At 46.6% G+C, this 25,976-nt stretch overlaps 1 protein-coding gene across 4 annotated transcripts in view; it reads right to left on the bottom strand.

Annotated features, from left to right (window-relative positions):
• MAD1L1 (mitotic arrest deficient 1 like 1) overlaps positions 1 to 25,976 on the bottom strand; it is a 351,296-nt gene continuing 325,320 nt past the window's right edge. For all 4 annotated transcript variants that reach the window (XM_048320994.1, XM_048320997.1, XM_048320996.1 and 1 more), the window contains one exon: positions 1 to 1,067. In XM_048320994.1, the coding sequence (XP_048176951.1) occupies positions 909 to 1,067 (159 nt within the window). In that variant the 3' untranslated portion in view covers positions 1 to 908. The remainder of the gene's footprint in view (positions 1,068 to 25,976) is intronic.

Here is a 25,976-nt window from a genome sequence, read left to right on the forward strand (position 1 = left end):
TTTGGGAAGTGACACTTTATTGTTATGACAGAAGAGCTACATCCATTATAACACAAAATGTTAGACGTCTGGGGATGCTCCACCCTCCATGGAGGGGAGGAGGAGGGACACCTCCCAGAACAGATACCCACAGGGTGGTGGCAGGCAGCAGACTAAAGCCACCAGCACTGAACACAGCCCAAACTGCTCCCTTCCACTTCCTACAGTCCTGAGATAACCAAGAACCCTAAAGCCTCAGTGAGGAATCAAAAGCACGGCAGTGACTGAGCCACAGAGGGGTCAACACAGGTAGAGGGGCTTCAAACGGCCATTTATGCTTATGCTCGTCTGCTGAGTGATGGCGGACTCAGGTCACTGATGTCTTAAAAATAATTTCAACCTTGCTGAGTAATGAGATGTTTGCAAGAGCAAGAGACTTTTCCTGGGTCTCTGTCCCTGGGGACAAGCCCTTGGCTCCCATTAGAAGAGGACAATGATGGGGCAGGAAGCACCAGCCTCATGCCAGGTTTGTCTTTTTGCTGGGGCCCAGATTGGGGGATATGTTTGGAAAAAGCTGCAAATGGTGGTGCTGGGGCTCCTCAAACCAGGAGTTCCCACTGTATTCCCAGACAGATGCTGAGAATCTGGGTAGTGATGAACACATGGCCCAGTTCAAATGCAGGGATTGGATCTTGGCACGGGAGAGCCCTGGGATGGAGCTAGAGTTGCCCTCCCACAGGAGGAAAATTATGCTTTTCAGAGGAATTGGTGAGATTTGTGACTCAGCATGAAGGAAGGGGGAAGAAGGAGTTCCCTGCAAAACAGAAGCAACCCAATACCACAAATTAAGGGTGGTGGACATGAGAATTTTTCCTCACTACCTCAAGTGTCCTGCCCAGGAGGACCAAACCCTGGCTGGCAGTGGGACACTAAGCAATGGTCTGGCGGCTGAAGAGGTCGAGGGTGAGGGCGCTGAGGAAGGCTGGGATGCTGTCCTGGCGCAGCAGGTGGAGCTCGATCAGCTCCCCGATGGTTCGGGAGAACTCCGTTTCCAGAAGCTGCATTTTTCCACCGGAGGAGCTGGAGGCCTAATGGGAAAGAAGAACAAGCCCATTAATACCAGGGGGTTTTCATTCACCTCCCGTGGCACAGGAGCAGTGTCACCCTGAAGCCTCCTTTGCACCGAGGACGTGCCATCTGTTTGGCACACGGCATTCCTGAATCCTGCATTCCAATGTCCCCATGCAGGACCGCCGTGTGAGCCTTCCCCAGTGACAAATATGGTGATGGGGAGGTGAGGGGTTTGACCATCCTGGAAAAAGCCTGTTCTGCCAGCACACAGCACATGAGGGTCACTGTCACCAACACCACCCAAGGTGGCAGGAGCTCTGCACAGGGGTTTTTTCTCCAAGAAAACACTTATTCCTGAAGTCACACCACTTCTGTAGGAGGAAGCAGACCTGTTCCTAATTAACATAACTCCTTCCCAGTGAGTACTGATCCACCCCACATCCCTAAAGTGTTTAAACCAGCCTGGCATCACACAGCTGAAACCTCCAGAGGAATTACTCCAGAGATGCTCTCAAGAAAATAAGGAAACTCAACATGTGGGAAGACATTACAAATCTCCTGTAACATATAAAACAAGCAAAAAAAAAGCTAAATGCAAGAGAAATAAGGGATGCTTGAAGCCTCTCCTGCCCCCAGAGGCACAAAAGCAGCTTGTTTATTAATAAACAGCAAAAACATCACAGTGCAAATGCTAATTTTTTTCCCCTGCTATTTTCCTCTTCAAAATACTCCCATTCCTAATTGCTTTGCAGCTCTGCTTCCTGTCAGACCGAGGTGGGACCGCACAGGTGGTGCAGGGCACAGCCAGCAGCCCCCTCCTCAACCAAAGGATGCCAAGATCCAAAGTGGAGGATTGCCAGGTGAGGGGAGAACATTATGAACTTTCCATGTTTGGGTCCCTTGGGGTTGTGAGGAGTGCAAGGTAGAGAGGATGCCCCTGTCATCTCCGAGCCAGGCAGGGAATCGAAACAAGGTTTCCACGTGGAAAAGTGAATTAGCTTTTGTTTAAAGCTTCATTTTGGCTGGGATGTTTTTCAGCAAATCCTGTGCTTTGATCTGAAGCTACCTGATGCCTCCTGTGCACCTGAGGTACCACTGAGGGTACACAGATCAAAGAGGGAAGCGATGGCAGATGAAGGAGCCAGTTGGAGGCATTGGGAAGGACGTAAATCCCCATCCCACGTAAAGCCAAAGGTGCCTGCCATGTGAGGCTGTAGCAGAGGAGCAAGCACAGGGGCTGGGTGCTGTGGCAGCAGCACAGGTTTTATTTTGCAAATCCTCCCTGGATTCAGCTGTTGGGAAGTGCCAGTTTTGGAGGAAGGTCCGAGTATTATGAATGCATCACTTGTGTCTCCAGCTCTCTTACCGCTGAGTTGGATGCATCTAAAATGGGAATTCAAGCTCTGTATGAAATACACAGCCTCCCTCGCAGATTTAAAACACTCTTTGGGCACAGAATTAATTTCCTAACAATTTACAAGCAAATCCATTAATTGGTTTACTAGTTTAATTAATTAAATTCCTTAAGAAATTTAGCATCCAGTGCCAGACCATTTGCTTGTGTTTTATGACCACAGAAACTGAGCAACATAAATGTTTTAAATTTCCTCTACTTTGAGCTCACTGGTGTCGTGGGTGAAGGCTACATTTGAATATCTTCTCTTTTTTTATGAGATTAATGGTAGTTTCTCTCTACTATTCTTCATAACCAAAGTTTCTTCCTGCAGCAGAGGCAGAAGAATAATGTTCAGAGAAAGTTATGTGGACAAATACATGCTTCTGAGAAGATTGGTATTTCCCACTGAGTTTTCTCAGCTGCCAAGGGAGGCACCATCCTCCCTGTCACCCCCACGGCCTCTGTCTCCCCAGGAACTCCAAAAAATCAAAGAAAACCCCCAAATGCTTACAAACCCCAGACATCTCACCCAGGTTTCTTATGATTGCTTCTGTAACAGGCACAAGGCAAGGCAGCCACTTGGAAAAAAAGCAATTCTTCCTCTGCCGGGAGATGTTTACAAGTGAACTTAGAGGATGGATGCACTTGCAGTGCAGCTCATTCAATCTCACACTGCTTTTAAAAAAATGGAGAAACTTTTTTTTTTCTTTTTTTCCCCCCAGGAGTGTTTTAAAATTGCTATCATTGTTACTTTTCTTATTATTTGTTTTTATTGCTTTTTTTCTTCACCCATCTGTTCATAATGTAGTATAGACTGGGATATATAGATAGATTTGCTGCTTTGGGTTCAACAGCGGGAGTACCTCTGCAGCCTGTGCTTTACAAATAAAGTGATTATATTAAATAATAGCAATATGTTCCCATTAATTCACAGGATTTCTTTTCAAAAGGCAGCCTGCACCCTGCCTGGTGCACTCGCTGGCAGAGAGGGAAGTGCCCAGGGCAGGAACAGGAGCGAGCAGGGGATCATGGCAAGGCAGGGGGATGCACAGGGGTGTGCAGGAACACCGAGGGGGAGCACATGGCAGGGATGCTCTGCTGAGTGAATGCTGCAGGGTCTGGTGTTTCACACCATTCTGGATCAATGCAGAGCATGCCTGTGACTCCAGCTCTAAAAACTGGATTTATGAAAATAAGAAACGTGAAATTTCCAGCGGTTCAAAACTGCAAGGGCACCCGAATCCTCCTCTTCACCGTTCATAGCTAGGGTTTCCTCCACCCATTTTTAATCAATTTTTTAAAAAATTGAAAATAGTCTCAACCCTCAAAGGCAAACCCCTGGACACAATTCCTGCTGACAAGAACTTGCAGGTGCCAGCACAAGCCAACTATTCACAGCACACTCCATGTAATACAATCACCAATCACCCTGCTGATGCATTCCCTAAAATTCTAAGTTTCGATGAAGCCAAAAGCCACCCCAGCCCATCTAGGAATAAAATGCAAAGCTGAGAAGAGCATAAACAAGTGTCACTGATCCATGGGGACAGTCCATGAGTGGGAATGGGGTGAGAGAGACCAGAGCATGTTCAAACCCAGCCCTGACTGCTCTGTGCCCAGCACTACTGACATCATTGCTATAGCGTGTTGCTCTTAAAGAGAGGGCTGAAAGAAAAAAGCATCAACACTTAGAGTCAAACTGAATACATGGGATCAAAGGAACAGCTGGACCTGTGAATATGCCCATCCATCCCAGAGTCAATGCATAGAGGAGACAATGCAAGAGGACACTCTGGGGACCACCATCATTCTTCACTCCCTCTTTCCCCTTTGTGCTGAGCCAGACAAGTGCAGTGCTTCACTAGAGATGGAAATATTCCCATCTCAGCCTCAGTTTCCCAGAGCACAGAGCAGCCTGGGATGCTGAAGCTAAGCACTATGAGAACACCATCTCTCAGGTACTCTGTACATAGCCCTATATTGGTTTCTTCTAATTCATGGGAAAAGTCTGTCTGGCTCACTAAACTACCAATATTCAGGTCTCTGTTATGTTTTATTCAGATCTCAAATACTTGCAAAAGGAAAGATATCAGCTTTCACTAAGCTCTGTTGCCAGTTCAGTCTGATTTAAGGACTATGGGGACCTTTTCTAGAAAAGCAAAGGAAATCACTCTTCCCAGTCTTACTGCACACCCAGCTCTGCTGGAGTGGGTGGGATGTGACTCTGGTTGTAGATTTGAAGGGTGACACCCTGTTTGTCTCCTCACAGGCTGTGCTACCCCACAGCAACCAGATCAGGGGCAGACCTCTCTATATCATAACCCACATCAACACTGGTCTATTTAGCACAGAACAACACGAACTTGAAGGAGCTGCTCTGAGAAAGGAGCTGTTAGCACAGCTGTTTCTTCAGGGGAATCGAGATCAGCAGCCGCCTGCCAGAAGGAAACATCATAAATCTTCCTCTTAACCCTGGAAACCGGTAAATTATTCAAGGCTTTATAGTTCAGATATACATGTAAAAATCTCTCAAATAACCACCAATGTGGTAGAAAAGCAGGTTCTTCTCTCTGATGAATAAGGAGCAGACAACGCAGATGATGTGGAGGAGCAATCAGCAATAGGCATTCCCAAATGTCCCACTCGGTGGATGGACTTGCAGCTGGGTGAACCAGGCTCGTAAAACTGCAACATATGGACCATAACAGGCTCTCTCTGCCATTTCAGTGTAACATGTACAGGACTTCTGTCTGCCCTGGTCCTGCTGAGATGGCTCTTTGCACCCGTGCTGCTTCCCTGAAAGCCAATACCCAGCACTTCCTTCTCTGCTTCTTCCAGCAGCTGAGGGGCAGCTATGTGAAAAGTGTGACAGTGTCTCCTTTAGTCACAAGCTACCACGGTGTGGTTCAGAAGTGCACTCAGGTTTATACCCATTTCCTCTTCTCTCTGACATATTTTGGTAGCTAAAAACAATGGCTCCAAAAGTGCCATCCACTATAAACCGGCACGCAGTGTGACTTTAATCACACAAAGGATGCTTCTTGAAAAACATGGGTTGAGCGTAAGACCCAAGGTCATGCAGACCTTCAGACACTGGAATAAGACTGGAAAGAGGGTGGTGCATGCCCCAAGGAGAGAGCTGACATGGGGATGTGGTATCATGAGAAAGTATGGAGTAGAAATGCAGAAACAGGGAGAAGAGGGCTTCAGCATTCTAGACAACTTGCGATTTCAACATGAAGTGAGGATTTTCTACCTCTGATTTCCACACTGAGAAAGCACAACTGCCTTTGGGGATGCAATCCATGCAGGACATGTGTTCCTGCAACTTCAAACACACACCTCAAGCCCCGCAGGTGGAGTTCCTGAATGGGTTTTGGCAAGCTGACAACAGGGATGGTGGAGCTTTGTGCCAGGCACAGCAGGCGAGACAGTTGTGTCTCAGCTTGGGAATAAAGGAGGCTCAAACACCTCCACAGTGTGCAGCAGGATGAAGTCCTGGGCTTTGGCAGGGCTGCCAGAGCCACCCCTTGGCGTGGTGACAAACCTTTGCTTTGCAGATGCCACTTGGCCACGCTCTATGGTAGACAGTGCTTTCCAAGGCTAAGATGTATGAGGGGTCAAAAGGAGCAAGTGAATCATTGTCCGGTGACATTTACCCAGCGAATGCATCTCGAAGGCCCCATCTCATCTGCTCTGCTCCTTCCATAAATCACTGTCCGTGCTGTGTCCCCACGGACGCCAGCTCTGAGCACATACAGCAACCAGCCCCCCGTGCGCCGAGGGAAGGGGCAGCACAGCTTCACACCCAGCGCTCCACACAGAGCTTCTCCCTGCTCTGTGCAGGCTGCTCCAGCACTAAGGGCCATGCTGCAGCCCCTGTGACCCAGTTCTCACTGCCTTTTCCCTTCTCCTTGTGGTGCTCCCCACCCTACCCTGAAGAGCGCTGTGCCATCCACTCCAATGAGGGTTATGCACATCTCCCCACCAGATCGACCCATTTGGCAATTTGCCTTCATCACATGAATCCCTCAGAGCTCCTCCTCATGTGGGGCACTCACTCCCTCTTCCCAAAGCCTTCACGCATCAGCAGAAGTCCTCAGGGTTGGCTCTTCCACCTGATCACCTCCTGCATCTCTGTTGCCATGTGTGCCTCGGAGCCTTGGCCACACTGCTGGTCCTGAAACCCCCTCATCTCCCTGAGGCTTCCCCACGGCCCCCATGGCCTCCCTCAGCACTCACTAACACACACAAACCCTGCCACAGTCCAACAAACCTATTTGAAAATTTCCTTTAAGAAGCTGCTGGCTCTGACCTTTAAATGAGAAAATCCTTTTGTTTCTGCCTCTTGCTTCAGATGCCGAGATTTTTCTAAATGTCAAAGGCCGCCTTGTCCACGTGCAGATGTTGAGGGGGGAAGCAGTGGTGCTGAGTGGGCTGGCACCCTCTCTCTGGGGCTGCAGAGCTCATAAATCACCACTTCAGATCACCCCAGACAGACAGACAGACGCAGGGCAACCCACCATGCACAGAGCCAGCCAAAAAAGCTGGAGTGCCCAGAAAAAAACCAAGGAAAATATATGTGTGTGTGTGTGTGCACATGCAGGAACTGCCTGCTGAAGTTATAACAACCCAAACACGAGGTTTTGAGATTTAATTGCTCGAACTTGGCTCTCTCGGGTGATGATATCATTATCAAAATACCCCAATTGAGTTATGCCTCACCAATCAATCTCTCCTAAGCATCATGCACTGCTCAAATACCAGGTCCCCAGGTAGCCTCTAAATCACTTTAATTACAGGCCGTTCATTTAAAATTAGGGAAATATTAAAGAAAAAAAAACCAAAAAACAACACAAAATTGAACCACAAGACATGCTTATGGCTGGAAATATTTATGAGGTTATTTAGCAAACTGTTTACTGGTTTCCTTCTTTTTTTCATGGCAACTGGCAGGTTCCAGCTGGCCTCCCAGGACGCCTGCACATTGTGGCTCCCGCAGGATGTGCAGCACTTAATCAATCAGGTCACCTCCCTTTCCCAAATGACCATTCCTTGTCTGCAGCAAAATTCCCCCCCCCCCCCCCCCCCCCTTTAATATCCTCATTGTAACCCAAAGAAGAAGAGCACTTCTTTATAATAATTGTTTCTTGCCAAGACCTCTGACCTCTGTGTCACCAGCTTGGTATATAAAGTGAATTTATGAGGCAGACAAGGATGGATGCCTGTAAAGGGCCTTCCAGGAAATGTAATGAAAAAGCTGCTTTTAGCTGCTGAGCAAAGAAAAGCAAATGCCTGGCAGTGCCAAGAAGAAAATTGAATGCTGGGATGGGGTAAGTGAGAAACAGCCCTGTGTGCAGTGAGATTTATAGCAAACATTTCCTTTCTCTTTCTTATTATTCAACACTGAGATGAACCACAACCCCAGAATATCTTTGGAACAAGAGGTCAGCTCATATACTTCCATCTTAACCAGAAACACGACCCAGGCACTGTGTACACGAGGGGCAGCAGTGATGGGGTCCTGGATGCTGCACCAGCTCTGCAGCAAAGGAACGCAGAGCGGGGTGTGCTGCGCCAGCCTCTCCCCACAGCTCCCTGTTTTGATCTAGGTGAGCTCTCCTGCACCTCACGTCAAAAATGAAACATGAAAAAGAGCAGGGACATGTGCTGAAGGGCTGCACCCCTCTCCATGGGGGAAACCTGCTGGTGTTAATCCTGGGGGACAGTGCTCTGTGCAGCAGAGGGCGAATCAGCACCTTCTTTCAAAAGGTTTCTCCTACAGGTTAATGCCCTTTAGACTGTCAAATGCGATGCCATAAAAATAAGATCAAAGGCTTTAAAATAAGGGAAGCATATTTTTTGATTCATACTATTACTATTTTATATCTGAATATTCCTATAGAGCTTTTCATCCTGGAAGACAGGTCTTTGAACTGCTGTGATTTCACCTATCACTGAGGAACAACCCCTGGGGTAAAATGTGACAGCTATTATCAGGGTGCATTAATGTTACTGAACAGTTCAGGACAGACAGAGACAAATATATCCAATTTAAATCATAGGTTTGAAGAACTACTGCTCAGTGTGGATTAATACCCATGCATTTTCCAAAAGGGCTTTGAGAGTTTTTAGAGAACAAGTGCTGAAACTAAAATTCCCTGTCTCATCTGTAGGATTCATTCAGGCTCCCATCATTATGCTGCAAATTGAACATTGTCAGAGAGGGAAGATGGCAATGTACATGATTCACTCATAGTATCTACTTTTGCAGATTCTGATGGGATGTCCAAACCAGCCACCAAGGAGACTCACCCTGTGGAGATTTGCTGAGGTGATACCTAAAAATGGTTCCACTGAACACATGGCTGGTGAGAGTAAATCACAGCAGATTGCTCACGTCACAGAGAATGGAAAACCACATGGGATGTCACTCTAAACTAATACTGGCAGCTGGCTGTAGTCGGAGCTTGAGGTCATAAATTATAAGTTTTTAACAGACTCAGATCTGCTAAATAGTGTTCACCAGCCAAATATGCTTATAAGCATTAAGCATGGAGGAGTAGAGATGGGAACAAGGCACAGAGCTCACAGAATTTTTCCAACCCCATTTCATATCAAAACCCAAACTATGACATTAAGCCTTTAAAGCCAATACCTCCATAAAATCTCAGGATCTTTACAAATCAGTGTTTCTCCTTGTTATACAGCGAAGCTGTGCTGATCCCCCAGCCACGGCTATCTCTGACCTACAACAAATCCCTTCGGAAAGAGCAGCCAGACGTGCGTTATCCCATCTGCTGTCACACCACGCGGGGCAGGGCTGGACCGCTCCAGCACCCCGTCTGCAGCTTCCCAACCATCTGCGAGGTGACCGTGTTGGACTGGTCAAGCTGCAGAATGAGTAGCTAACAAGCATTAACAACATCTAGCCCATGTGTTCTGTCTAGTAAAATGCCAACCCATCTGTCTGTAACATCAGCGACTCCGTAGAAGCCATATGCAGGAGAGACATAAATTAGGGAGAGAAAAATCTCCCGTTACTTTCTCTGCAGTGAATCTGCAGTTGTCGCTGGGAATGCGAGGGACTGGGTGTTTTTTAAGTTCTGTTTTCCCAGCCAAATCTCAGGCTCATGTAGCTCTCCAGCCCTGCCATCCAGAGGCAGTTTCTGGTCTGCACCTGACCCTGGTGAATGTGTTTTGGCACAAAGAGAAAAGTAGCTGCAACTCAAACCAGCTTCCAAACCGCTCCCCCAGGAGAGCCAGAAGAAGAGAGACAACTTGAGGGAGATACCAGGGACTGGCAAGTGAACCGAGCATACAAGAAACCCCCAGTTAGACAGGGAGCTCATTAACCAGCCAAGCTGCTTATCACATTCCTCTCCACCTCCCTTGCTGGAAGCTCTCTGACCTGGAAGGAACAGAGGAGCAGTAAACCAAGAACATGGAGTTTCCGGAACAAGAGAAGGAAGCACCTATGGCAGAAATGCAAGAAAAAAAAAAAAAATCATCTGTGTGGGCTGTAATTAAGACAGCCTGTTGCCAAGGCAGGGAGATACTCCACTTGTGAACTGCAGCTGGGAGCATGAGGTCTGTAAGAGAACACAAGCAGCAAAGTTTATCAAGCCCTGCATTAGTGAGAGACGTCTGGAACCACGGAGAATTTTGACGGCAACTTCTGAAGCTGCGGCATTGCCTGGGAGATAGGCACCCCCTCCCCAGAGCAAACCACTGCTCCCCAAGAGGCAGAGCTTGCTGGAGCCTTCATCCCTCACTGAGTCACACCAGACACGTGCCGTTCCGCTGCTTGGCTGCTCCTGCTTCATGGTCCTGCTCAGAAGCCTCTGCTTTCCTGTCTCTGGATTAGAGCAAATCAGCAGTAAAACCCAAGACTCCCCTCTGAAGTGCCTGCACGTGACACAGAGTGAAAATAGGTCATACAGACTTCAGGACTCACCACCTGCCAACTGGAAATGAATCCCTGAGTTTGGGAGCTGGGCATCTCACTTTGCCTGAGATGGAGGGAGAGTGCCTGGAGCTGGGAATGAACAGAGGACACATGCTGGGGAGGCACATCTGGAGTGACTGCTACTCTGCCACACTGCAGATGCCATCATGTGATTAGCGCAGTTATCCTTATCATCTTTTTGGTATCCTTCTCCAAGTCTTGCTATAAGCAGGGTGGATGGAAGGCTAAAGAACTGAACAAGGTCCTGTTACCAGTAATGGCTCAAGGGACTGTAAGTGATAAAGTTAATGACAAGCAGACAATTAGACCTTTAGCTCTGTGGCTGAGGGATGGGGCAGTATATGGAGCATGCCTGTTCCCGCCTCATTGAGTTTGCAAGGCTTGTGGGGGAAGGAGTAACAGATGGACCTGATGGCAGAGTACAGCTGAAATTCTCACCATGTTTATTCATTACACTCTCCTAGCTCTTGTTTGTCATAGTCTGGCACCCTGGGCTAAAATGCAGGTTCAAGCTTTACATCAAGGAAATTGGTGACACGTATTAGTCACCTCTGCACAGAGCCAGCTCCGCATCACAGCCAGCGCTGCGCAGACCAAAGCCACCGCTCATCTAAGAGCAAGAAGAATTGGTCAATAATTACCCCTTCCTGTGGGACTGTGTGACTTGCTTACAGTTATGATCTACCAAAGTGGAATTTAAGTGTTGGCTCTGGGAATAACGTTAGTGGCCGTTGCAACATCAATAACCAAATGTCACAATGTTAGCATGAGCTGAGGAAGGTGCTTTTACTGCTCTCGCTTTTTTGCTGGCTCACATTTTCTTCGTTTTTCTTCATTTGAAATCGCTGCCATCAGCACGACTGTCAGCAGGACCAAAGTAAGCCTGAGTTGTCAGTATCCAGAAAGTCAAAGAAGGAAGTTGATTCTGAACACGCAAAATGATTTTCTTGTGTCCTCAAGAATGAGTTTTAACCCTTAACAGCTCACAACTCCACTGTGGGGAAGCACTTTTCTCAGAGTGCCACAAGTAGAAGTTTATACTGAGAAGAGATGTTATTATTTTTTAGATGTCAGCATTTCTTTCTCAGCTTCAAGATTTCTGAATTCATGGAGCTGATGGTTACCAGTAACTCTGTTTGTGGAGTTGCTCAACCAGACTTGTAGTCCACAGGCAGGAAATCTTGAAGAACAAGTCACCTGGCCTGTGCAGGTTGGGTATACCCAGCTTTCTTGAAATGGGCTTTTAATGGTAAAACCCAGTGTGAAACAGAGACATAGGACTCCTCTCTCCTTGAGCAGGTCTGATCTCACCGCAAGAAGAAAGCCCACGGCTCAAGAGACAGAGGTTGCAGCTAAGGAGTGAATAAATAGGAAGATTGCAGTATTCACTGAAACAGTAGGAGAAATTCTACTGTACCCCTTGGGGGGACACTCGGCCCTTTGGGCTACGACACATTTGCTGAAAGTTCCTGCTGTTGCTGCCTGTGCTGTCATTTGGCACTAACCTCCTGAAGAACATGGCAAGACAGCACTGCTGGTTCTCATGTCTGGATGAACATGCTCCTCTCCCCGAAGGGAAAAGGAGAGGTTTTGTGTTTAGCGAGTGCGCCATGTTCGAGCAACCTCCGAGGAATCTGCCTGGGGCCCTGCGCCTCCCCATCTGACACACATCTGACTGGTTGTCTCTTCCTGCTGGTGTTCTCCCACTGATGTGCTGCCATCCGCCAGTCAGCTCCTTCTGCTGCAAGTGCAGGGGGGAAGAGATTTATGCAGACACCATGTATGCAATTATGAAAACAGAAGACAAGACACCCGGATATCACATAAACTGATGCATTTTTGCTGGCAGGCTTTTTGCATGATCCAGTAACAGCTGTCATGCTCCAGCTTCTCTCATCTGAGCTCTGCTACCACTTCAGCATCCTTCCACATCCTTTAAGAGGGCTTCCTTCCCTTCCTGGTACAGCCTGCTCCAGATGCCACAGCAAGGCAGGCAGTAGCGTGGGATGCAAAGGGGAGACAGTACGGCTGCTTTTCATAGCAGCACTAAAACGAAATGTTCACTTCTTTAGGCAAGATGCTGCTCATTAGCAATGACCTCGAGGCATGCAAGCTGCTCTACCAGCAATCTCTCCCACTCTGGAGCTCTTTAAAATTTGCCCTTTTCCTGTGCCAAGTCTTTGGCAAGCTTCCCTGAAGCCCAGTAGTGATCTGCAGAGATACACACACGTTGCCCAGTGCTTTCTGGAGAAAGGTGGTGCAGGGGCTTTCTGGAGAAAGGGGAGCTGGTATGGAGCTTGGACTTCATGTCTTGTCCCCTACTCAGCATATCATTAAGGGAAGGAAAGGACAAGCCTACAAGTTTCCCTGCCAAGTCAGCTCCTGCTGTGAACTCTAAAGCCTGGGAGCCTGTTAGTGCCCACATCCTCCTGGTTTTCAGCACTCCATGCTATGCTTGCTTTTGTAGATAGATTTAACCTTTCTAAAATTAACAACAGAAGAGAACTTCTTTTGGCAGAACACCAGTTTTAGAAAGATGGAGGAACACAACATTTTCCAAACACTTGAAAACTGCAGACTGAAGATATGTGTTAGTCTCTGCAGTGCATGCTGGTTTTGCTCATTATTCTGAATGCTAATACATTAATAGATCCTCTCCTGATTAGCGGCTGCACTAGGCTCTCTTTCTAGGAACACATATGGCTCCTTCTTGCCACAATATTGGAATAGAGAGCCAAAATATTTAAACACTGACACTAAAAAAAGATTTTATCACCCCCATCCTGATGTAAATAACTAAGGCTGGAGCCAGCTCTTAGCTCTATATGTCTATCTTTCAAAAAGTTCTTAATCAAATATGAATGAACTGGCTGAGGCCCATCTGAAGTAATTGGGCTGTCTGTGGTTACAACGCTGCAGCAACAAAACCACTGTGACATCCTCTTATCCCACAGGATGCTCTGGATCTGGCTGAAAGGAGCACATACAAGTTGGGGTTTTAGACCCAGGTGTGTGTGCAGTGGCTGGTTCTGCCTGCAAGAAAAGGGAACACATTTTTTCTTTCCCCACACCTGCGAGTTTAAAATATTGTCCTGAATTAAGATGATTTTCAGGGGACTCCCAGATGTCTACACACAGCAGCATTTATCCCATCTGCTGAAGGACATGGGAATTACCCAGCACACAGCCCAGAGGGTATGGTAAAAATTCTTGTAGTGTATATTGGGCTTGTTTGGAGTTGTAGGTCAATTGCCAATACAGAATTGCCTAAAAGATCTGTTCCTGCCTCATTTTTTCCCATGCTGTGCCATTATCTTTCCTCTCTGCCATATGTCTTGCCCTAATCCTACCTGTCTAGTGCCATCAGCTGCTAAAATAAACAGCAGTTCTCACTTTGTGCTGTTTGCCCTGCTGCTGATCAGACCTGTCACTGGCTAAGAGCGACACAACCTGACTGCTAGCAAAACCCTGAAACTTAAAAAAAAAACCTTTCTACATTTCAACAAGTGAGACCTGAAAGGGGAGGGACTTCAGGTCTGTACTCCAGAAAACACTTATCACTACAGAGCTGAAACATGGTGTGAAAATAAAAGCCCTCAAAACCTGCTTTCACACATTCCCCAGCGTGCCCGGAGGTGTTCCTGCTCTGACCCACCTAACAATGCTCTTGAGAATTGTTTTCACAAGCAAAAAATACAAACAAAACAGCAAAAGAGTCAAGAAGTATTTCTTCAAATGCCTCCAATCTAGGCTGTGCTCTAAATACATTGTAGAAACAGCACTAATATATACTCAGATGTTACTGAAAGCCACAGGAAAAGACCTCAGCAAACACTGAACTGTAATACAGAGCAGGTCCTGACTTTGGTGTCAGGATTATTTGAGATCACTGACCTCGTCCTACTCAACCAGACTATTTTATAACTCAATTGCTTTATTTCTATAGATGTACATGAGATACTTAACATTCTTTCTTGTGCAAGAACCAGACAGAAAGCAGAAGATGCAGATGAGAAAACATGCGGATGAGCTCCCTTGGAGGTTTCACGGACAAAGATGTTTAAACGAAGTAATTTAAAACCAGAAAGAACCTCACAAACAAAGTGTTTCTAAGCATCTCATTTCACTTGCTTGTTTTCAACTATATTTGAAAAAAACCTCAGAGGGAACCAAACCACTTTAGCTGCTGCTTCCTCATTCCTGATGTCCTCTGGAGAACATCACCAACCTTTTTTCCTACCAGTTACATGCCAAAATTTCTAGAACAAGTAACTCTACAGCAGTTAGGAGAATTGAAAAACATTATGTAGTCATTGCTTGTCACAGCTCTGAAGGGCAGGGAAGTACCAGCACAGCCCGAGACTGGCAGACAGGAAGAAATGGGCTTCCTACAGCATCAGAGCAACAAAGAGCCCAAAGGACTTGGAGCTCGAGTCTTGCTTGCCTCCTGTCCTGCAGAAACCAGAGCTTTCCCAAACCATGGGGCTGCAGGGAACGTGCAAGATGTGGGATTCAGTTCTGCAATAATCAACCCCAAACTCTGTGTCACGGTGAGGGGAGGGAATGCCCACAATAAAGCCAGCAGTGATGCCCAGGCACCTGCAGCATCCCCTGGGCACAGCCCCAGCCAGGGCTCAGCCTGCCTCGGGAAGGGCCCTTCAGTGTGCACAGGGCTGTTCCAGCCCAACAACCAACCCATTCATCCCCATGACTGCTCCATTCAGGACGAGCTGACACATCCTTCCCACAACAGAACCCTGCAAATGACTTTATTTAACCAGGGAAACAGATTTGTGTTGTTTCTAAAGACAAACGAATCTAGTTTTGGCTGCAGAGGGCCGAGCTGGGCCCCTCTCCGTGCCAGTAAAAGCATCAGGATTGTGGAGGAGACTTAAGAGACTGTGTTTACTTTTAGTCTCCCATGGATCATAACTGAACAGGAAAAAAGGGCTCACACAGCACAACAGATCAGGCTGTAACTGTAAAGGAGTTCAACACTTTGGATCTGTTTCTCTCAAGCTCTCAATGAATTTTTTTGAATTTAGAGAAAGACTTCCCACAGTTTACTGGTCTGCAGTGAGAGTGGGGCATTTTGGGGAGAGGATGGTAAAGCAGAAGATTTCATAGAATCACAGAATAGTCTGGGTTGGAAGGGACCTTGAAGATCATGTAGTTCCAACTCAAGGGGGATGCTGCCCACTAGATCAGGCTGGTGAAGGAAGATGCTACTCTTTACTATGTTGTCACTTTTCAGCACATACATGGCCCCAAATGTGGCTGAGCTCTGCCCAAAGATGCAAATATAAGCGTTCCTGTGCTGGAGGTTCCTGCCTGTGTGCTTCAGACAAAAGGGAAAAGGGGAAAGAAGTCCCCAGAGAAGCAATCAAAAGTGCCCAGGGGCACAAAGCAGGTTGGCAGCAGAGGCAGGAGCCATAGACAGATCCTGCAAGTCCCCCCAAAACATCCAGGCTGTGGGGAAATCTCTGCTCTCTGGTGCAAAGGCAGAGGAGGATGCAATGACATGGATTTATCCTTAAGTTGCTGTGCAGGGAGGCACAATTCTTTACTTTATAGTGCCCAGTTATTTAACCTTAATGCTCCACTGACACTATTTTTTGTATGGAATGTTATATACGTGTCTGTGTACAAATTTGCAGTGTTTAAATCACGGATCAGAGGTGACCTGCAAGTTTGTGAATGTGGAGATTCATGCAGCATGAGGGCTAGCTGGGAGGATGAAGTCATTAAGATGTGTTCTCATCTAAAGTTACTTATGAATTATTTGTAAGCTATTTTCTCACTTATTTTGTTATAATACCCCCACATACTCACTCACCAACCAGTAAAAATAGCTTACCAGTGAATACACGTTTCGGAAGTCTGTTTGCCTATTTTCCCTTTGTGCTGCAGCTGCTGTTGCCATGCTGTCGTTGCTATGTTTTCCTTTTTCTTTCTTTTTCTTAAGAAGAGAAAAGGAAAAAAAAAAGTCTATTCCCTAAACATGCTAGACTCAGCTCATGGAACAAAATACCTGAGGTAGAGCCTAAAGGAATATAACATAATCTGGCTGAAAGAGCATAGTTTATGTGTAGAAGAAAGCCTTTTTGACACTAATACACAGATTCTTCTCTGAAAGAGTTAATGAAACCACAAGTATTATTTAGATCAGGTAAAGATCACTAAAAAAGAGTATTAATACGTTACAAAATGGTCAGGGAAAGGTAAAACTCTATGCTGAATAGGTTGATAAGGAGGTAGAGGGGAAAAAAAGAGATTTAAAAGAGTAGATATGGCCAAGTCTCATCTGGAAGACAAGACAATGAAGTTGCTCAATAAGCTTGTTAAAACAGTTCTTAAAGCTTGAAAGCTAAAATTTGTCTCAGTGGGACAGCCCTGAGAAATACAAATGCTTTTTCCAAAGGTTGCAAGTCCAAGGTGGAAAATTTGGTTCTGGGTTGTGGGTCCCAGGTTGCTGCCTTCTGCCTCTGATCCCTGTATGAAGAGCAGGCAGTGTTTGCCAGACTGGGGTTGGGGCTCAGCAATTAAGTTCTGAAAATACAATTTGGGTTGCCCATTCCTCCGCTGTCCCTCAGCTCAAGAGGAACTTGGATGATTCTCCCATCCTCAGTCCCCTGCTGGTCTCCGTGGAGGACCATGGAGAAGAGCTGGCAACATGATGACAAGAATCGATAGCTTCAGCCCAACTACTGATGATTTAGAGCACAAGAACCCCCTGTGAGATGGCAAAATGACTTGGGTGGCTTAGGAGTGTGGAGAACTGTGACGGAGGACCTGTGAAATTTGGGTCACTGGGCAAGGATACAGCAGAAGAAATTCGATACAGACAAGTGCAATGTAGTGTGTGTTGTTCTGCCTATTTGAAGGACTCTTAACATGCTGATGTGTTGGAGATGATGTAACCTCTCAGAAAAATAAAAAGCCCAGTGCCACCGTGGCTAGTTTCTAGACAATTTCTCAGTGTACAGTGTCACTCGAAACATCAAGTAAAAGGTTAGAATAAAATGTGCTTGAAAATAAGGCTGGGAGTACCATGTCATGGTTTTATACAGGTTGAGAGCATGTCCTCTTCTGAGCAGTGAGTCAGCCTTGGTGAGTTCAGTACAACACGAGGGCAAAAGATAAATTAGGTTTTCCTTGTTTGAGGCATGTGCTGTTTAACCTGCCTTTCTGCTCATCACTGACTGCATCCCGGGGTCACTGGGAGAAACATTAAGGGCTGCAACAATTTACTGCAGAATTAAGACAGGCAACAGTAAACAGAGGATGGGCAGGGTGGTGAATGCTGAGTCAGATGTTACACTAGAGAAGACACTTCCAGTATTTCAGGTACTCTTCAGCCATTGCCCTCCTTGACTGAGGTGGGTGAGAATTACAAAGTGCAGCTGGATTCAAGATGCCCCTTTCTCTTTATGGAGTTTGGATGCATTAGCTGCCATTTTTCTTCCTGGAAAACCAAGTTTCCATAGGTCAAAACCCCTCCAACCCTGACCTGTGTGGGGCAGGGGTGCTACTCCTGACTGTGAGCTTAAAGCACAGCTTGCTCAAGACCACTTCTGCCATTCACTGTGTGTTAATTACTCCTGCCTTTACCCACATCCTGTCAGCCCCAGACTTTGGGGTCTGACAAAAACCCCTTCCCATGAGGACAGCCACTTCCAGCCAAGCCAAAGAAATCACACAGAGCTATGTAGTCCCATGATTAAGAGCTGTGAGTCAGGAGCTTCCAAGTTTATTCCTCACTTTGAGTCCCAGCATGAACTACACAAGTAGCATCATTTCTCTGCATCTCAATATCCTCACCCTCCACTAGAACTAATAACAACTCCTCCACTGAGCAGCCCTGCTGTGAGAATCAATTGGTATTTGTAAAGGCCTTTGAGAAATGTAAGGCACAGTCTGTATGTGAAAATTATTGATATGATTCATTACCAGGCATTCATACTCTATTTATGCAACTCCCAGTCTATTACTAAATATATTGTCCATTTGAATATTGAAATCACTGCTGCTAGTAATTTCTGCTAGTGTTACACTGGTCTTTCAGAGGTAGCTTTTTCAACTTGAATGGAAGAATTGTGGAGGCAGCGAAAAGGGGAACAAATGCCAGAAGAGGAATTTAAAAAAGGACAACAGCTCTGTGCAGGCTTCATGGAAAACAATAAAAAATCCATTTAACAAATAACTTTGTGCTAACACTTTCCTGAATCCTCTTCCCGTTCTCTTTTTTTCTCAGCTGAATTTGTGCGAAAATCTGATCTCCATTAGCCTGTGCCTGCAAGATGAAAATGAGCAAACCTGAGTGCCTTATGTCTCTCCAGACAGACCACTTGCTCTCTACACAAGAGCTCAGGTGATGCCTGAGACCATCTTTGTGACCAGTCTCCTTTCCAGAAAGTGAGGATGCTCCATCCAAACCATCATCCTTCAACCCTCAATCACCAGCTCCAACTTTCCCCAGCCTTTTTCTTTACCATGCTACTGAAAGCAGCAAAATCTGGGACTACTCGTAGAGTTTCTGAGAAGAGAGAGCATATGTCTATACATTATATATTTATTCACACACTGAGACATGTTCTCACTCCCGAGACACACACGGTATGTTCCGACTTTCTCACTCCAGCATGTTTTGCAAATCTCTTCTCCACCCCCTCTATTCCCTTGTTTCACTTTATCAGTATCTTGTTTAAGGGAAATGCTGCCTATTGTAAACTGGAAACATTAACATCAGGTCAACAGACCATTCATGAAGACACAGCTGTGGGACAGGGAGTGATTGGGCACAGCTATTTTCCTGGCTCAGCTTCTTTTCCTTCCAGTTGGAAAATTTACTTCCTTGCTGTGATCCTTCTACTCACTCTTGGTGCTGACAAAACGTTGCCAATATCCGTGGTGTGGGAACTCAAGGACGATCGATATTTCGTTTGAATCAAATACAATGATTTCTTTTTGTTTGTTTTGTTTTCAAAGCTCAACATTTTGCAATTAAACATGTCAAGACATGGGGAAAGTTGAGGTGGGGGTTCTTTTGTGAAAGGCAGGAGGAAACAGCACAGAAGTAGAAACCAGAGCAAATCAGCAGTGAAGCCAATAGAAATCTGCTGCGTCGTTTCTTCTTCCTCTTAATACATTTTTTACGAGAAGTGAGATCTTTGATTACATTTTTGATTAGGAGAGACAGGCATTGCTCTGCCCAGTGCACAGTTAGAAGGAAAGGAGCCTTTCATGTTCACAGATATCAGACATCAAAACAGCCATTCCCAGCTCTTAAAAGGATCAGACAAAACTGCAGCTCAAACTGTGCCAGGGTACTTTGGTGCAGGCAGGTTCCCGGTGGAAGGCATTCTCAGAGCTGTAAGAAATCCTGTGGATGCTGACACTCCTGTTGAGTGAGGGGACAAATATGGGAAATTTCTCCCAGAGACGTCCAGGACCATTGTAAGGGCATTTCAGAATGAGCAGACTGAGAGCCATGACAGCCAGGCTGCAAAGAGAGCTGCCTAAAAGGAGCTCCTGGTTGTAAAGGATGGCTAGGTGCTCCTTCAGAGGGTCCAGGCAGGACAGCTCAGTGGGGAAAGCAGCCATCAGAGCACAGCCAAGAGCAGGATTGTGCAGATGAATTACATCTCTCCTTCCTGAAGACTCATGGGCTCACTGACACTCCCAAATATGCTGATGCCCAGCTGCAGGACAAGAGCACTGACAACCAGCTCCACCCTGCAACACAGCTGGTCTCTGTCTTCAGAGCTGCAGAGCCCTAGTGGCCTCCCTGGTTCAGAGGTCACCTTGACACCCTGACAACCTACAACAGCTGAATTGTGTGAACAAGAGATCAGACCTCTGATCTTGCAGGACTCCAGTTGAATACTGACAATGGCAACACGGTGTCCTGGCTTATCCCTCACCACCACTGCAAATGGCCTGTCACCTGGCTGTGGGATCTGTAAAAACTCAAAGGCTGAAATGAGACAAGACAGCAAATCAACCCATGGATTCATTCAGAGTTCACTTCAGCATGGATTCAAGCACCTTCTCCTGCTACAGCTTGCCAGTATGCATGACAGAAGAAAAAAACCAAATCATTGACAATTTTTCAAGGTCCAAAGCAGGCTTTGTCTAGGTTGGTGGCAAACATGATGCCCACCTTCCCAGAATTTGGCTCAGCTGTGCAAACAGATGTCCTGAAAGCATCAGCTGCACCTGTAACTAACTTGGATGCTAACGCAGACACCTGAACCTTCTCCATGTGTCCCCAGTACTGAATACTGACCCTCAGCCATTAAATGGGCTTGCTGGTGCAGAACTAGTCCTATCTCACCAGGCATAAGTCTGGCCTCCAGCCTGTTCCTAGTCTTTCTCTACAGAGAAGTGTCCTTCAAAGCCTTGCAGCATCACTTCACCTCCACCATCATCTTCTGTATTCCCTCTAAGTCAGGGTATCATATAGAGAGAGCATTGAGCCTGCACAGCCACCAACACCAGGACACCATCCAGTCCAGCCTGTCTCTGTCTGTGGCCTCCATCTGGCAGCAATGATCCAAATGGCATTAATCTGACTCCATGCTCAGACTGATAACAAACATGTTGCAACGGACAATTGTTCCTCCTACCAAGGCTGCTGCAGATTTTTATCCTGCTTTTCCCTTCTAATACAGCAATAATGTCAGACCAAGGGAGTCTGGAGATCCCCACAACTCACCCTCAATGGTGCATTGACACCCAGCCCTACATCTACATTAAGGATGAGCAGAGCCATCCCTCAAACGCCGAGTGCCAGAGTAAGGTAAGTGCGCGGATGACAAACAGCTGTCTCCAGCTCAGGAGAGACACTGCAGAGCTGCTGCTGGAAAATTCAACCCCATCTTCCACTGAAGTGCCATATCTATCCGGAAGATAAATAGCCCTTATTTCCTTCTGCACACACGTGTGCTACTGATATGTGCCAGCAGTGGCTGTGAGCATCCCTTCTGCTGCTCCAAGCAGCCAGGAGGTCACAGCCTTTCCCTCCGATGCAGGCTTAGCTCGTGGGATCCCAGCCTCTCTTCCGGAGGGTGTAATTCACAAGCACACTTCCCAGCTGGATCAGCTCGCAGCAGCTTGTCCACTTAGCACAGAGGCAGGTGAGAACACGCTGTACTCCAGTGCTGCCTCGTATCGGCTTGTCATTAAACAGCAGATAGGCTGCCATTGATTTCAGTTACATTTCTGTTCCCAGCAAACTCTCTAGAAACACTTATCCCAAAGCCTGAAGTGCTCCTGAACATACACCCTCCTTGTTTTCTACTGTTACTGAGGCACTCAGTATCTCTCAATGCAGAAGGCACACCGGAGGAATGCTGCAATCTGATTTCCTCCCCAACATCACCAATGGGATCAAAGCAGCAGTGGGAGCACAGCCATTCTGTTGCTCTTGTGGCTTTTTCCTCTGTGAGACATGTAGACCTTTGATGGTGTTTGAGGCTTTGATTTCACTGGCTGCACTGATTTGATGACACCACCAATTGTTCTTTTTTGATCTCTACCGAACAACAGAGAGCTGCTGAAGCTTGAGCACATTCAGTGATTAGCTGCATGGCAGAAGAAAAGTAAGATTCCCCCAACACTGAGGCATGACTTACAATGAGGTAGATTAATTTTTCTAGGAATGCTTTCCTGCAAAGCAGCCTTTAGAAAAATCCAAGGGATATTTGATCCTCTGGATGACGAGAAGAAGCCATGAAACAGTTCATTCTGCAACCTGAAGAAACGTTCCTGTATATGATCTCAGAGTTAGAGGATGAACTTGAGGTATAGAAACAAAGAACATGTGCCATGGACGTGTGCAAGAGTCTCCTCCCAAGTACAGCTGCCTCCTGTTGATCTCACCCTAGATCCTGCTCACCCACGTGCCATCACAGCACACTAAAGCCAAGACCCCAAGCTCTGTGCATAGCACACCTGTCAAAACTAGCTGCTCTGTGTTCTCATGCTACAAAGAGAGGGAGAGTGAGGAAAAACAAGGAGCAAATGCACATATCTAGATACCTATGACATCTAAAGGGAACTGTGTTGCTGAACAAAGGAGAGAGGCAGGAATGGATGCAGAACCAGGGAGTTAACAGGCACCAGCTGGGCATGGTCGGCTCAAGCAAGCATTATCCCACCCAATTTATATGTAACTACCTTGGCTGAAATGCCACTTAATTTAAAACACCCAGGAAACAAAATAATGTCTTCAAGGGTGGGTGAGGCCAGTTTGTTAAGGGTAGGACAATTTTATTTCCTGCTGACTTGCCACCCATACTAATGGTCCCACCACAAGAGCATTGTCAAGGTGAAAGGAGCGGTCCACAATTCGAAACAGCCCATGATATGCAACCAAACCATTGGCAGCTTCCTTCCCATGGCTGGTACAATCAAACAGCCCAGCTCCCAGTCCCAAATGCCCACCTGCCTCCAGGGGCTTCTGTTGAATTGGAAATGGGAACAGAAACCTTAGAGAAGCACTTCAAGAGATGAGCCTGTGGTTCCCCTGCTCTCCAGCTGTGTATCTGGTGGTGGGCACCAGAGGAAGGGACTTCCCTCGACAGCACAGTGACACTCTGAGTCCAGGGATTTACAAACCACATTGGATGCAAATGGCTTAGGAGCCCCTCTGCCCCGGGTTCCTGTGGTGCTGCTGGCACACACCGAAACACTAAGGAGGCTGGGGACAAGAAAACTCAATCCACTGGCGTCGAGGGACACCTGGGGTCTCAGAGCAGCGTGAGCCATCAATGGCTGTGTGGCCACCTTCTAATGCTCTCCTTCCCTATTCACAAATGACCATTTCCACAAAGGCTGAGGGATCAGAGAGAAGAAGGTGCCGAATGAAAAACTTCACAGCATCATGAGGAGACGGGTTCTGCACAGCCACAGCACTGCACCTGGTGAGCAAGCAAAGCCCTGAGGCAATGCCCAACCTGATTAAAATAAAGGCATACTCCTCCACATGCTGTGCTGCCTTGTACTCACGCTGTTCCTCCGTTTTTCAGTTTGTAAAATAGAGGAATGTTTGCTGTACCTTGCAACAGTCCTGGAAGGCTTAATTCATGTTTGTGAAGTGCTTTCAGATCTTAAACTGGAAGGCTTGAGAAAGCACAAGTTGTTATTATAATTGCATTATTAAGTGCTGTTAAAAAAAAAATCAGCTTATGCTTTGTAGAATTCAGGTCCTTCTTCAGACTAGCTTTGTCCCTTGACACATGTATTTGACAATAACCCAAATAGCCTTGATCTTTTATTCCCAGCAGGGTTTTCTTTATACCTTAATGAGGTCTCAATCTTTTTTCTGAAGGATAAACACCTCATCTCAGTACAACCAAACTCTCTGAGCTGCTGCACGTGAGCCTGGTTTCCCTCTGCTGGACTGGATCTGCTTCTGTAACACCAGTCCAGAGAGGGGAACAGACTGGTCAGGAGGAATATGGGTGGGATGTCCCATATCCCTCACAAGATGCCACAGTACGCTTGCAGATTTGCATTGGATATCTCTAATTTTTCTGCCACTTAGGACATTTCTCCTGAGAGCCACGCCAGGTTTAGTCTCAAATACAGCAGTATTTTTATCCCTCTTGTCCATAGTGCCTGATATTCAACCTTATTTCTGTTGCATAGCAGAAGAGGCCTCCAGGATATATTCCTGGACTATATTTCTGTCTTGAGACTCCAATATTTCACTTCCCTTACCCTTACCATTACCAAATCACTCAGAGATCTACAGCCTTGTTGATACTGACGTTCTTCTCTCAGGTTTCCTTTTTTTCCTCTCCTATCATCTGCAAATTGCATCGTTTTTATCTTTTGCTATGCTGGAAATCTTATCATGAAAGAGAGACTTTTCTTTTTTCTTTTTTTAATTAGTACTTGGTAATATTACCAAGCTGTGAGTTTATGGTTTTGTAGATCTTATATTTTTGACACTAATTACTCACAAAGGCTTTTAAAGCAGCATTTCAACATAGCAACCGGCATGACTGTAATTAAGTAAGAAGCAGCAAATTTTATTTTACATTTCAGAGGAAGTCTCTAGCATTCCTGCCCTGTATCACAGCTCAGCCCCTGGTATTGCTCCAACGAATGAGACCAGATGTCAAAAACATATTACTCCCCATGCACACACAGCTCTCCCCACCCTCACCCAAGCCCTTGGCTGATGTATTAATAGTGCTGTCAGCACAGAGGATCCACAGGGATTCACCACTTGCCTATTGCCAATCTGAAGGGCTTTGCTAATTTCAGATTTGTGGTTTCTGCTACTTGTGGGAGAGTGTTTTCCCTCGTTCAAACCTCAAAGACTCATGTTGTACCGACCACATGACTGCACTTGATTTATTTCCTCCCCACCATGTCCTCGCTGGGACCCAGCAGGAACACGGAAGGATGTACTGGTTTCCATACTGATGCTGGATGTGCTGCCTGGAAGGTACCAGGGCAGCAAGTGCTCTCATGATATGTTTGTAAACTAGCTGTTACGGAGATGATCAATTAAAGGCGTCTCAGTGGGAAAAGTTTCATTCCACTGGCCTAATTCATTTTCAAATTACTCCAGGATGCTGCCTTTTACTATTACATTATTTGTTCTGAAACTCCAAATTAAGATTTTATAGCGCCATTAATTTTTATGCAGAAATTACCATTAAAATCAATGTTTTCTGCTTAAAAGTTGACAGTTGGAGATGACTGATTGCCCAGCCTATTTCCTACTGCTTTACTGCCTTGGAAGGGGATGGGTCCATCCTCGTGTGCTGCTAACTCTGAGCAACGTTTTCACTGCCCCCTACCAACACCTGAGCATCATCCCTCTGAGGGAGCTGTGACATCCTCATCACCATGTGTTTCTCCAACATCACAGGTTGTTTCCAACACCTCCTGGAGGATGCAGATCTTCCTCCTGCTAACAAGCCAAGGGTAGTGATGGAGCCAGGTCTCCAATGCAGGTTGGAGTGCTGCCCTCCCTTCTGCTCTGGCAGGGAGAGCTCAGGGCAAAGGGCATCCCTGGCCATGCCAGCTCCTCTTGCTGCATCCCCACGGCCACCTAAGCAAGGTCTGCACCTGGGGTACCACCCTGACCAGGCTGCTGAGGTCACTGCCTCCCTGCTCTTGCAGTCCCCTAGCTGCCTGTCCCCATCTGTGGCCTCTTGTCCTATTAACAGCCTGAACACTGAATTGTTGGGTGCTCTGTACAAGCCACGTTCCGACCTAGGGCAGAGGTTCCCATGCCCAGCAGTTGCACCAGTCCCGAGTGGTGCTGGCAGTGACCAGGACTATTCAGGTGCACGAGGCTTTACACCACATCAGGAGCACTTCACGCTGATGCTGGCAGAGTGAACAGTAGGGCCACTCCCAGGAATCACTCCCAGGAATTCTGTTTTCTAATTCTGAGGGAGCCTTCAGGGAGCTGGGCAGCAGGTAAGGGGCAGAGGAGAACACATAATAATTAAAAAATCATAGAATGGTTTGTTGTGGAAGGGACCTTAAAAATCATCCAGTCCCATCCCCTGCCATGGGCAGGGACACCTTCCA

This window comes from Corvus hawaiiensis, chromosome 16, assembly GCF_020740725.1.
Source record: "Corvus hawaiiensis isolate bCorHaw1 chromosome 16, bCorHaw1.pri.cur, whole genome shotgun sequence".
Lineage (NCBI taxonomy): Eukaryota > Metazoa > Chordata > Aves > Passeriformes > Corvidae > Corvus > Corvus hawaiiensis.